General features: G+C 41.7%; 1 protein-coding gene across 1 annotated transcript in view; it reads left to right on the top strand.

The window, feature by feature from the left end:
- The window catches only part of GRIN3A (glutamate ionotropic receptor NMDA type subunit 3A), a 67,067-nt gene extending 55,410 nt beyond the window's left edge, over nucleotides 1-11,657 (top strand). The window contains exons 7-9 of the mRNA XM_056514509.1: nucleotides 6,503-6,667; nucleotides 7,382-7,455; nucleotides 9,574-11,657. Of these exons, the coding sequence (XP_056370484.1) occupies nucleotides 6,503-6,667; nucleotides 7,382-7,455; nucleotides 9,574-9,910 (576 nt within the window). The 3' untranslated portion in view covers nucleotides 9,911-11,657. The remainder of the gene's footprint in view (nucleotides 1-6,502; nucleotides 6,668-7,381; nucleotides 7,456-9,573) is intronic.
- Nucleotides 11,658-13,168: the final 1,511 nt, after the last annotated feature.

The following is a 13,168-nucleotide window of genomic DNA, read 5'->3' as shown; positions in this document are numbered from 1 at the left end:
TGCCATTTTCTGCTGCTGGTAACAAAGCAGCTCTGGAACTCAGACAGAAGGGCAGCAGGCAGGGGTATCCCTGAAAGGCAAAATGTCTGCAGTCAGTGGGTTTGGCTGCTCAGGCCAGGCTTTGACGACCAGGGCTGGGTTTATCAAGATAGCACAAAAGAGAAGAGCCCTTCCTGGTCCATGCTTTGAGAGAAGCTAATTGAGTGTATTCTTTCATAGCTTTTTAGCATTTTTTTTTTAAATGTTGCTATTGAAATTGTATCTTCTATTTCACCTGATAGGTTTGTATTTCTCCCCTTTATATTCACAATGGTCACAGGACAGGTGGAGCTCTAGAACTTAGACTGATTTTCCACGTTGGCTGGCAGTTCAGTCACATAACAATCAACATATGGAATATAAAATGATATATTGCCACATGCCATTATCCCAGCTATTAATATCAAGAACTTGCTGATGTTTCACACAAATGATAGCTAACCTGACATTTAAAATGGCAGTATATGAAAGCACACAGATCCTGGCAGCCCAAACTGACCCTGTCACTGCAGTCCCACTACTTTCCACAGTGGTGATGCTGGGGAAGGCACAGAACCATGAACCTACTCCCAGTGCCTGAGGGACAGGTCCATGCTAACAGTCCTTGGGGACTGGTCCTTGATCATAGCATTCCTTCTGATCCAGACCAGCCACACAGAAAAAAAAAAATCCCTTCAATTTAGAATTACGGAATAATTTATGCTGGCAAAGACCTCTACAATCAATGAATCCAACCATTAACACAGCACTGCCAAGTCCACCACTAAACTGTGTCTCTAAGTGCCTCATCTGTAGCTCTTTTAAATCCCTTCAGGGATGGTGACTAATCCTCTTTTCATCTCCCATCAGTGGTCGGGTCCATGCATGGCTTTTCTCTCAAGTCTCTGAAGTAACTTGCTCAAACTCACTCTGTCTTTTTGTCTGAGTTGATCATCTTTGGTCTAAACATCACTCAAGAGGCACAATAATGCCTTGTTCATCTTGCCATGATTTCACCCAGCTGTCATCCAGAAAATTGTGTCTTTCTACTCTTTTTCCTAGTGCCCTTAAAGGTCAACCAATAATTTCCTTTTTTGTTACACCCATCACCTGACAACTCAACGGTGACTGTTCCATCCTTGAAGCTCTGGTTTATGTTTGTCCCTGGTGCACTGCAGGTGTCAAGGGGAGGCCATGCAGACACTTCCAAAAAGGAAACAAACTGCCATGTGCTCATAAATAGCAGCTGCCCATCAGTCACCTTTCACAGCACCTTGTTGCCAGAGTGTGAAAAACAAACACAAAGAACAGGGAAAAAAGGTTCTGCTATGCCAAGACAATTTTCTCAGTCTGCACATATGCTGGCTGGGGAGGAGAGGTAGCCCATGCCCACAGGAGGAACTGGGAATGTCACCAAAAAGGGTCTCACAAAGTGACAGATGTTGAATTGAAAAGGGGTCATCTCAGTGTGGAAAGAGACAGTGAGTTCTGGACTTGTACTGTAGAAAAAAGAAAAAAAATACTTTGCACAACAGTCCTGCAGAAAGGAGTGAATGAATATTGGCTCTGTCAACAGAGTCAGGAGAAGATGTCTCCTGCAAATGAGTAAAAGATTTAGATTCATCCATCGAAACTGAAAACAAACAAAAGAAAAAGGTGACTGTCTGAAGAGGCACTAACTGCAAAATTGATGAGTAGAAAATAAAACATTTATTACAAAACAGTGGTTTTCCATCTCTGTGCAAAAGTCCTCACAACAAGCAGGGAAAGGAATTTGTCTTGCCAATGCAAGACAATATTTACAGAATCTTGAAATTTGTCACGTGAAACCCTAAAGCCGTGGTCACCAGTCTTTGCTAAGTATAGTCCCCCTAAAGAGATTAAAAATATATTATTTTTAATAATAAAAATAATGCCACTTCTTTGAGAGCACAGAAAGCCATAAGAATGAAAATCAAGTGTAAAAATAAGTCTCTCTGCAGCTACAAGAAATGCTACAATATAGAAAGGGGGACACATTTTAATACCACTTAGCTGACTAAATCAAAGCATCAGCTTCAGTAGGATTTTGCAAGCCTACTGAGATGTGTAAATGAGTTTAGAATTCTGCCCTTCATATCCATTTATCCCTGATAATTACTTCTCAGCACAGGTGCTGCAAAACTTAACTTTTGAACATCAGCAAAACTTTTTAAAATCCTTACAGGGAAAATGCAATCAAGAAAATACAGCTTATTATTATAGTTAACACACTCATGATACCCATATTTAGTATTTGGGTTCAGCAGTGTGTAGCACCAATATCTGTGCTGTGCTGCCAATCTGCAGATTAGCCACAAGAATCTTTACAAGCTTCTAATTAGTCAAAGTTTGATCACAGGAGTATTTGACTTAGTCAGTGCAGCCAGGGAGAGTGAAGCACTTACAGTCTCCTGTAGTAGGGTGTAAAACAGGAGCTCTCCCCATGAAAACAAATGCTGAAATCACTAAGTGCTGTTTTTGTCTCTGCTCCCTTCTCCAAAATGAACACAAATGTCAGACTGTCTTCTCTGCATCCTTTTGCTTCTATTCAGGGATAAAATAAAATAATAATGAAAAAAGGCATATAACTACAGTGGAAACAACAGGAAGTATCTGGATAGTAACTGCATATTATGGGTTGATAAATTGGAAAAGTCACTCCAAGGATATATATTAACGCCTTCTCTTGAATTTACTGGAATCCAAAAAATGCCAATTTGCCAGTGAGAAACAACTTGGAGGCTGTTGGAACTGTTGTGCATTAGCAGCAATTATCACAGGATTGACTACATTGCTTATTGCTCTAGAACTATTACATAGACATAACTGAGTTCATTCTCCTGAAATACAGGGAGCTACCTACTGGATTTATGATTACAAACTGGGACCAATACTGTGTTTTTATCCTGGCTTAATACAGAATACACTGAATGATAAGCTTTTATTCCTTAAAAAAAAAAAAATGGAAATGAAAATAAGATATCGCAGTAGAGAAATCCATCAGTTTGTTTTCTGTTGCCAGCAAGCACACTCCCAACCCACACACCCAGTCCCCTGGCCCCTACCCCTTGAGCAGAGAGGAAGGCAGTGATGCAGGTAAACCAGATTTTTTTGCTCTTTCCACATATATTCTATGTATGTACCTAAAAATACATAAAGGAGCAATAAAATAAGTACTAGGGCTTGCTTCTCTAATCAGAATGAAGCAATGAAAATGAGAGGTGCCTCTATTAGATAGTTTCCTTTACCATTTAATATGTGTGTCTCTGAAGTAATTATGGACAGCTGACAGACATTTTACAATGGTTTCTGAATGTGCTGATACTGCTATGCATAATCATTCCATACGCTCCACACTGTGTTAATTATTTCTCCTCTACATTTTTTTCCCCCTTGATTTAGTCTCAAAAATTTCCTTCTACTGTGCAGCTTTTATCAGCCAGCTCTTCCGATGTATCACCTTCTTTATTGCTAGATGAAATATTATTGATGCTTTGTTTTGGCACTTCCTTTCCTATGAAAATATGTCTTGTTTGGGGCAATTTCAAAAGCCATCCATTACAGGTGAAAAACTCATCCGGGATGACAGCGCTGGAATTTCTTTCACCTGCTTCCAGGGAAGGTAGAAAACAATTCTGCAGAGCTGACAGGACAGAGAGCCAGACCCTCATCAGCATAAATCAGAGAGGCTTTGCTGAAGATGAGGGAGTTATTTTTCATGTAAGGAGCTGGCCAAGTGTGCTCTCTGCAGCAGTGCTGGAGTGGCATCAGACTCTGACCCCAGGCTGGAGGAGACATCCTATGGCCACCAGGGAGGTCCAGCCCGGGAGGTCTGTGACAAAAATAGAGGGACAGGAATGATGGAGCTGCCTGAATGATAAAGAACTTTTAATGGATAAAATAGCAAATGTAGAAACCACATGAATGAGAGTCATTGTCCAGAGTCCCAGAGGTGTGCAATCATATTAATATACAAGGGTATCTGAGGGCAAAAGTCCAATCACAAACACAGACTAGGAACATGCCCTTGTATGTGAGCAGGCCTGAACCAACTGAGAACAAGAACCAGAAACACGACCTGCTATGGAATAACCCCATTGACACATCACCTCCCATGGTCTCTTCTGGGTTACTGCCTCCTGCATTTGCAGGTGAAGCCACTCCCCTGTCCACCCCTATCAGATCCATTTTTCCAGCATCCCAGCATTCAAGAACCCCCACTGCAACAGGGCTTTTTATTTTTGTTTAGAACTGCTAGAGTTTTATGGTATTACATTAAACCTAGGTCTCATGGCAAGAACCTCCAACAGGCTGTTACTCCAACAGCTGGATGTAGATAAGTGTATTCATCAGATGACTGAGAAAACACATTCCCTTTTAATCATTGTTCTGTTTGTTCTTATGTTTACTGTTAGCTTTGTATCTCTAAGTAAGTTGTTGCATATTTGTCTTTGAGCACCCTTTCTGGGAAGGGAGTGATTTGCATTAGAGCTTCCTGGAGAACTGGCAAATGCAACTTTAACCATGTTCAACTATTTGGGATATTGGGGTTTCTGCTTCTTACAGATACTTACAGAAGTTCCAAATTCAAAGATGGGCCATACTGAGGTCTTAGCTCTGTGACCTCTGAGTTAAAGACATGGGAACTCATTATGATTTTATTCTGCCTGGGCTGAAAGTTGGGCTTCATTGCTAGTTAAAAGGAACAGGTCACACAGTCAAACACCCTGGTGCTTGAGCAGGGTAAAGCATTACCACCTGTAAACTTTGTGTCACCCTCCTGTGCCCCTAACTGGAAGGACAAACTATGGGACACCAGCTATTATTCTTGTCAGTAAGAAATTGTGATGTGAAGACGAAAGTTTTGCCTTGAGGTTGAACTTATGAAGTCTCTATTTCAAAAGAACTCTTGTGCCAAAACTCTGACACACTTCTACCTCAGAGCCATTTTGCTGGTTTTTTTATGCTTTCCATGCTGCAGTAAGTTTTCTTTAGAAATTGCTTTTATACCTCCATTATACCCTTCAACACCCTTGAAGTGTTTATTCACTGGTACAAAAATTCTCACCCCAAAAGTTCTGCTCAGTGTGCTTTGGGACAAGGAGGTTGATTTTGGCAGAGTATACCCAAAACAAGAGTTCATTGCCAGTGCCAGCATGGAAAAGTTCTCACTCTGCTATATTGCTGAAGCTGTCTTCTTGTAAAAAACCTGTGATATGCTATCTCATACCATTGTGTTCTAAAGAACAGAAATCAAGTATGCAAACCAGAAATCAAATATGCAAACCAGGAGAAATACAGCTCACAGTCACCCCACAAAAGTACATAGCAGGACTTCCAAGCCCTCAGCTTCATCAGACTCATCATTTACCAACTCTGTGGCTTAATATGACCTTAGAACAAGACTTGACAAATATTCTGTGATTTATCTTTTGACTAATTCTTTTTCCAGCTTATAGAAATAGTCATAATAAAGCACCATCCCCACCCCCACCCATGGAGCAAATGAACACAAGGAACACAACAGGTCAAGGGTAACAGCATCACAGGTGACACACACCCCTTCCGAAACTCTGCTCCTTTTTTTTTTTTCTTTTTTTTTTTTTTTTTCTTTTTAATATATTTGCCCAGGGCAAAACATTGTTCAGTGGAAAGACACAATTGGATTTTGTATTCCTGGAAATATTTCCATAATAATCTGTGGGCATTAGTTCTTTGTGAGGGATTTTAGCTATTGATAAACTTAGTTATGGAGACCTGAGAATAAAGGTACTACATGCATACCTCACCCACACATTGCAGTGCAGGTATCTGTGGTGTTCAAACATGATTAATGCCAATAAAACAAAATAATTAAAGGCTTTCTACTCTATGTGAAAAGGGTGGGTTGGCAGAAAAAGGGGTAAGTGTTCCTGTTTTCCATAGTTGCAGTCAGAGTTCTTAACAAACACAATTTACAACCTAACGAGCAGTCCTGTTATGTAGGGAGTGGAGGACTGCCATGTTTGTGCTACTTATTTCACATTTTCTCTATGACCCTCCATCAAGGGTAAAGTACAAAAAGGAAAAGTTAATGATCAATTCCCTGAAAATATGAAAATTAGCTCCCTGCTGATGAAGGACTTGCTTTACAGTTCATTGACTACATTCTGCCAAGCAGTACTTGCTTTTACAAATGCAAAGACACTGCAAACACCAGATTCTTGTACATGTTTAACACTCCACCTCATTAGGGAAATGGCACCAAATTCTCTGGTGTTTGGCTGATTCTTTCCCCATGACAGATCCTTTGCTCTGACTGAACACTCACACAGGCTTTGCTGTGAACTATATCCAGACTGTTCTGCATTATTTCACCACTGTGCATTCAGTCAGACCACATTTCCACACGAGAAAATAAAACATCTGCTTCAGCACACTAACAGCCTCCTGCATTAAGCTTCCCTTTTGATTTTACTCACAGACACTGCAGATGGGGATAAAACATTTCTCAGGGCTCTTCGTGATGTTGTGCGTTGGGTTTGGTTTGTCCATTCTCACCACCATGGGGGAACACATCGTGTACAGACTGGTCCTGCCACGGATCAAGAAGAAATCCAGGATGAAGTACTGGCTCCATACCAGTCAGGTATGTGTACTGAAGGGACCCTGTGAAAGTTGTGTGGCTGACTAAGAAAGCCTGGGCAAGAACAAGGTATAAAATGTTGTAAGAGCACTGACAGCTGGCATTTGAAACATGACAGCAGCATCTGGAGCTTGAAGAGGCTGACCTAAGGATGGAATGGGAAGCACAGAGGAAATAATTTAAATACTCAGCTGCAAAGCTCCATTTGCACTTGTAACCTCACAGCTCAGCTCTTTTGGATGACAGCAGCAACAGTGTTGTTATCCTGAACTGACAAACCAGAACATTTTATCTCACTGTTACAGGTTCCCAAACCTCTGAGGCATGCAGGAAATGCTGGGTAACCTCCCTTGTTGTTCTAGAGAAACTAATGGGACAGAATTGCTCTGGGTGTTTGCTCTAAAGTAAGAACTTTCTTTACAGCAAAAGACACAAAAGGGAAGAACTTCAGCAGCGCATTGGAAGAAACCTTTTAAAACTAATTTAACAGCCTGGATTGTTCCCAAACAATTAATCAGCCTTTCAGCTTGTCCTTCTTTGGGAAAATACGGGAAAATAAATCTGTTGTAACGACAAAGCACAGACAATTGCTTGTATCCTTCAATGTGCAAAATAATTTATGCTCAAGTCCATCAGACAAAACCCAAATTGTTTGCCTATTTGTGGAGCCATTTTTAATCTTGCTTTTGCTAATTTATATTCCTATTTTCCCTCTAGAGATTACATCGTGCTCTGAACAGTTCATTTATTGAAGAAAAACATCAGCCTAAGAAAAAACGAGTAGAAAAGAGGTAGGAAATTCTCCATGCCTTAAAACACAAATTATAAAAATTACTTTGAAATTAAATACCTTATGTCTGGATATGTAGTTATGGATCTAATACACCCTAAAGGTAATAGAATTTAAAAAAAAAAAAAAGGAAACAAGATAAAAGTGACAAATGAGGGAGGCAGAAGTTAATTATTTTTCCTAGTATTAAATCTAGAAATCTTGGTCTTTCATGATTTTGCATACAGCTAATTAAAAAAAACAATTCCCATTTCAAAGACAGGCTTTGCAGTTGAAGCCCACTGCCCATGTGTTTAGGGAAAGAATGACTGCCATGCTAAAGCAGAACAGGTAACCAGGGCTCCAGGAGGCTGAGCCTTTAGAGGGAGAGGTCAGGCACTCACATGCCTGAAACTCCTTCAGCTCTCTTCTTTTATCAAATGAGAAAGAAGAAAGCTGAGGAGAGGCAAATGCAGTCCTTTCAGAAAACACTGTGTCTTGTTGGAGAAAAAATGGAGACAACAACCTTGCCTTGTTTTCATAGCCTGTGTGCTCTGCAGAGGAGAAAATGGGATGTACAGCTTCCAGAAACACAAGGGATTGCATGGAACTGTGCACATTCTCAGCAACTCATCCCTACTGTTGCACTTTGTAAGGACACAGACAGCAACACTGCTTTTCTACAGAGAAGCTCAGACACAGTATAGAACAGAAAGTCTTCCAGAATGTCACTGGATGTTCGGCCTGACTGAAACCTACAGATGTCAATGTGTTTCTTTGATACTCCTCTGTTAAAGGCAGCAAATACAAACAAGTCAACTTCTCTGAATTCCTAAGCTGCCTTTATACACACAAGTGTCTAAAAACACCTGCAGTTGATCACATCTGTTCATTCTTTCATCTTATCAAAGATAAACATAATGCCCTTCTGCCTGAAACATCCTCTCCTTCCTCCCTTTCATCACATCTCTTGGAGAACACCCCTGATCAGCACCTCCTTGAACAAAATGTCCACTTTCCAAGTTCCTTTAGTGCAGGCACGTGAGAAAAGTATCCCCCCCTGAAGCCAATTGCTTTCAGCAGTCACAACCCTGAAATATCAACCTCCTTCCTTCACCTGTCCACTGGCAGCTCACACCAAGAGGCCTTTGTTCCAAGGATACCCACAGAGGAGCTCGAGGAGGGAGCACTTTGAAACACCACTCCTTCAGAGTTTAAACCTCCCTTTATCTAATGAGCACACACCAACCTGCCCCAAAGGGAAAGCAGGCAGCAAAGAGAAGCTCCACTCCCACAACAGCAAGCTCTGTGCTTCCTTCTGTTCCAGCTGAAGAGCAGAGGCCGTGGGCTACTCCTCAGTTTGGGAAGGAGCCCTGGGAATTGGCCTTATCTGGGAGTCCAGCACAGGGAAGTCCCCCAAAGAAAAGGAAAATGTTCTCTGGAATCAAAATATTACAGAAATATTTCTGCAGGGAAAGGAAAAAAAAAAAATAAAAAAATAAAAAAAAAAGAGCAAAGTTCCCAGACAGTAATTTGTGCCCCAGCACAACAGCCCCAAAGTCTCTGTGGTGTGTGAGAAAGCTCAGAAATGAACCTTCAAGGTTCAGATACACGTCATTGGTATCCATCCCCCAAAGCACAGGCAGCTCCCCAACAAGACTTCAAGATTGAAGGACAAAACTTCCCCATTCACCTCTCCACGCCACCTCTAGATAGTCTCTTCCCTTCCCTGTGAGAGCAAATGCTCAAGCCAAGACAGAGTAGTAACACACAAAGGACTAATGTTGTAGTAAACTTGCACATTGCAACCACGAAATCTTTCAGAAGGCTTTGAAAGACTTGGATTTTTGCTGAGCTGTAGCTGAGTAATATCATACCTAAAAGAAAAAAAGGTTTTGGGGAAGATGACATTCAGGGTTCTGTTCTAGCCTCTGCTATGGTTAAATCACAAAAATTTGGTAATTTACATTCATGATCTGTGCTTTGCAAGAAAACATAATTCCAGGGATAAAGGAATAATATTTCTATGTAATATGTAACAGCAGCCTTATATTTTTCCAGCAGGATAGCTCACAGGGGAGGTTTCCACACACACAAGAGTGGGCTCTGATGTGGTATTTACTCTTCTCTCTCTGTTCAGGGCCCACGTGGGAAACAGCCAGCATGCAGTGTGGAACACAGCTAACCTGGGCAACTGCCACCGAAAAAAATACATCTGCGCCGATGAGGGGCAAAATGAGGTGACAGTCCATCAGCACCAGGACATCCCCCTGCCACAGGGGAGGAGAGAGACTCCTCCTTCCCTAGCCACCAACGGCAAAGCAGAGTCCCTCAACACTGCAAGGACCTCAGTGCTGCAAGAGCTGACAGAACTGGAGAAGCAGATTGAAATCATCAAGCAGGAACTGCAGCTCGCCATGGACAGGAAATCAGAGCTGGAAGAGTATGCAAGGACAAACAGAACTGCAGAGTCCTAGGCCAGCATACCTGGGCCCTTCCCCTTTTTTTCCTTTCTCCCCTTCCTCTGTAAAATTTGTAACACACTTTTGTAATGCCAGAAAGGGGTGCAAAAATAAAGCAGGCAATAAGCTCTTCAGGAGAGCAGAATTGCAGCAGCGCACAGCTACTGCCACCCTCCTGAGTCCTCCTCCTTTCACAACAAGTTTCTTATTCTCCTGGAAAACACCAGCCATTCCCAAGGGACTGGAGAGACAAGGAGCATCTCAATGAGAGTTCCTCATTTCTCCACCTGACAGTACAGTGAGGTTCCACTTTTTTTGCCCTTTCTGTGCATTAGTTTAAAAAAAAAAAAAAAAAAAAAAAAAAAAAAAAAAGAAAAAAAAAAAAGAGAGAAAAAGATACCAAAAAAAAAGGTTTAAACTGTTCATTGGCAGTATGTCCCTTTGTTGGTACATTTTTGTTGTGTTCTGTATGGGTCTAGTCTCTGTTCATGTGAAGGCTCCTCACGGATGCCTCTTTATGGCAGGTGCTGTTCTGTGTTGGCAGTCCCTTCCCTCCTGGCACAGGCTCACATGACAAATTCCTGGTGGCAAATCCACCACACACCATTCCCTCAGCTCTGTCAGCACAAACGGAGGTGTGGCTGCTCTGAGACTGTGGTGAAGGAACTCACCCAGCTTAAAATAACTTGGCAAAAACCAAACCACCGCTTCTGTCTGCCTGTGAGCCTAGGCTGGGCTTCCACTCCCTCCCTGAGAGAAGCAAGCATTGCACCAGCAGGTGAAGGGATGGATTCACAGTGGCATAGGGCAAGTATGAGAAGGGAGAGGGGGCACTACTGTAAATCAGTATTTACCTCAAAAAGTGAAATATTTGCCAGTGTGAAACTACTCCCTTAATATTCTCTGTCTTAAGATGACAATAAAGTCCTTTCTCACAGACGAGGTGACTAAGGAGGCTCTGGACCATGATTTATTTAGATACCAAGGTCCCATCAAAACCAAAAGGAGTCACCTAAACTGCTCTGTGGATAAAGAATGAGAATTGTGGTTTCAGAGGCAATGTACTGAATGAAGCTCTCTCCCTCCTGGGTGATGAGGGGAAGGAAAGGTATGCTGTTCAGCATCTGAATAAACACTGCATCAACCCAACTGACTGTGTTTTTTAAATAGGGTTTCTATTAATTTTTGAAAACACTTCCCAGCACATCCCATATTACAGAGAAAAAAAAATTTGTAACACTGTCTCTTAACTCCAGTTTCCCAGATAAGTCACCAAAGTAATTTTCACCCTCCCTGCATCTCCAGCCCTCCTGTATCTACAGGAATGTTGCCTGGGTGTTCTTGTTAGGTGTAGTTCAAAGTCTGCAGGCAGACTGAGGAAGACATTCTACCTATTTGCACCTTTAACCTTTGAAAAACCCTTGCACATGAAAAGCTCTGCTTCTGCAGTAAAAGCCAAACACAGTGAGACCCAGAATAATTAGCCGTGTCAAGAGCTGATTTTCTGTTCTCTACTCAGGGCTTGTTCTCTGCTTTTGCAGTAACACAGGGAAGAGAAATTAGGACATAAAACAGAGAAGTGGGATCCACAGGCCTGCACTTTGGTATGTCTAATAGATCTGGGAAGTCCCTGCATTCCTGACAAACTTGCCTTCCCTTCCCCTCCCTCCCCAACTTTAGATAATTAGCAATTTAGAAAGAGCTTTTTCTTTGTGTAGAATCTGGTACCTTACAACCTCCAACATCACTTGGTTAGAAGAGATGAATTTTGCTCTTTTCATTACAACACTAGGAAAGAAGTATTTCAGTCCAATTCTATAAGTATTTTTATCAAGGCTTTTATGTCCTGATCTCTACATCCATGAGCCCAGAAACAGACTTTAAAAAAAAAAAAAAAAAAAAAAGTAATTGAAAATGTTAATTGTATCTTAAACAAAAATGTTTTACAAAGCTCCAAACACCAAATCCTTCAATAAATCAGACTTCATTTAAAAGCAAAAATATAAATGGAAAAATGTCAACTACCTAATAACTACTGTTAGGCAAGTGTTATTTCTGGTGGTTGCCTGAGGAGCTTCTCCCATGTCAAATGCAGAAGAGGGATTGCTCCGAATTACTGCAGCACCAACTGTGCCTTCTCAGAAAAGACCCGAGTTACTGCTGCTCAACAGAGACATACTTTTTGGCATATTACTTTCTTGTTCAGCCACTGCTCCAGCCTGATTTCCTGGGGACAGATTGCTGTGGCTTTCTGTGGGAAGGGGAGTACCACAGGCACATTAGTGCCTGCAGACTGTGACAGAGGGGAGGATTTGCAGTGACCGAAGGTGGAGGGGAGACTGGATACAAGGCTCTTTCTTTCATGTCTAAGACACTGAACTTAGAGAACCTTTTCATAAAGAATACCTGTCACCCCTTCACATTTTTTATCCCAATACTTACTAGTCCTGATACATTTTAATTGTTTCCATATATTCTATTTCTCAATGGTTTCATTAAAAGCAGTGAGAAACTCAGTTATTACAAAAATGAGTTTGAAATAAGCTATTATGGTGAAACAAAATCACTAAGGGAGAACAGAAGTTTCCAAAACTCCTTTGTGAAACTAATGCAGATTGTTTGAAGTATCCATTTCCTGCCATGAGCAGAGGGAAGCCAACCTGGGCAGTGTGCACACAAAGCCCAATTTCAGCAGGAAAGTGATACAAGAGTGACTGGGGAAGGACAGAGGGGCTTTGCAGCTCTGCTGGGGCTGTTCAGACTGCTGTTCACAGCTGTAAAAGAACTCTTGGTGCTGTAGCAAAGTTGTTCGAAGATGCAGTTTGTTCATGAGCCAGGTCCAGGTTGTGATGAAGAAGCATTTGTACCCCAAAATCCACCAGCAGCATTACAGACCATTCTTTAGCCAACTTGCTGCCAGAACCTGTAATCCTGTGAGCAATTCCCAGTGAAAGGGGAGCAGGTTCTAATCTCATTCCTTCTTCTTACACCATGGCTGAAACTCTCAGCATCCCAGGTTTCCCTTGGAAAGGCAGGATGCCTTCCAAATGTTCCTTCTCACTTTTCAGGATTCCTCATAATTTACAAGGCTTTATTCATATATTCTGAATGGTTTCACCAAGGTAATAATGAATAGTGTAAGGGCCTGTGATGAACTCCTTTCTTTGTATCTGGTATTTCCTGCAGGGAGGGGATGCTGGAAGGCAGGAGACTCCATACTTCAGGGAAGGGACACCCAGGAGACAAACTTCTTGACAGGTGCACCTTCCATGC

The sequence above is a fragment of the Oenanthe melanoleuca genome, chromosome Z (assembly GCF_029582105.1).
Source record: "Oenanthe melanoleuca isolate GR-GAL-2019-014 chromosome Z, OMel1.0, whole genome shotgun sequence".
Taxonomy (NCBI): domain Eukaryota; kingdom Metazoa; phylum Chordata; class Aves; order Passeriformes; family Muscicapidae; genus Oenanthe; species Oenanthe melanoleuca.
This window is presented reverse-complemented; position numbering and strand designations above follow the sequence as displayed.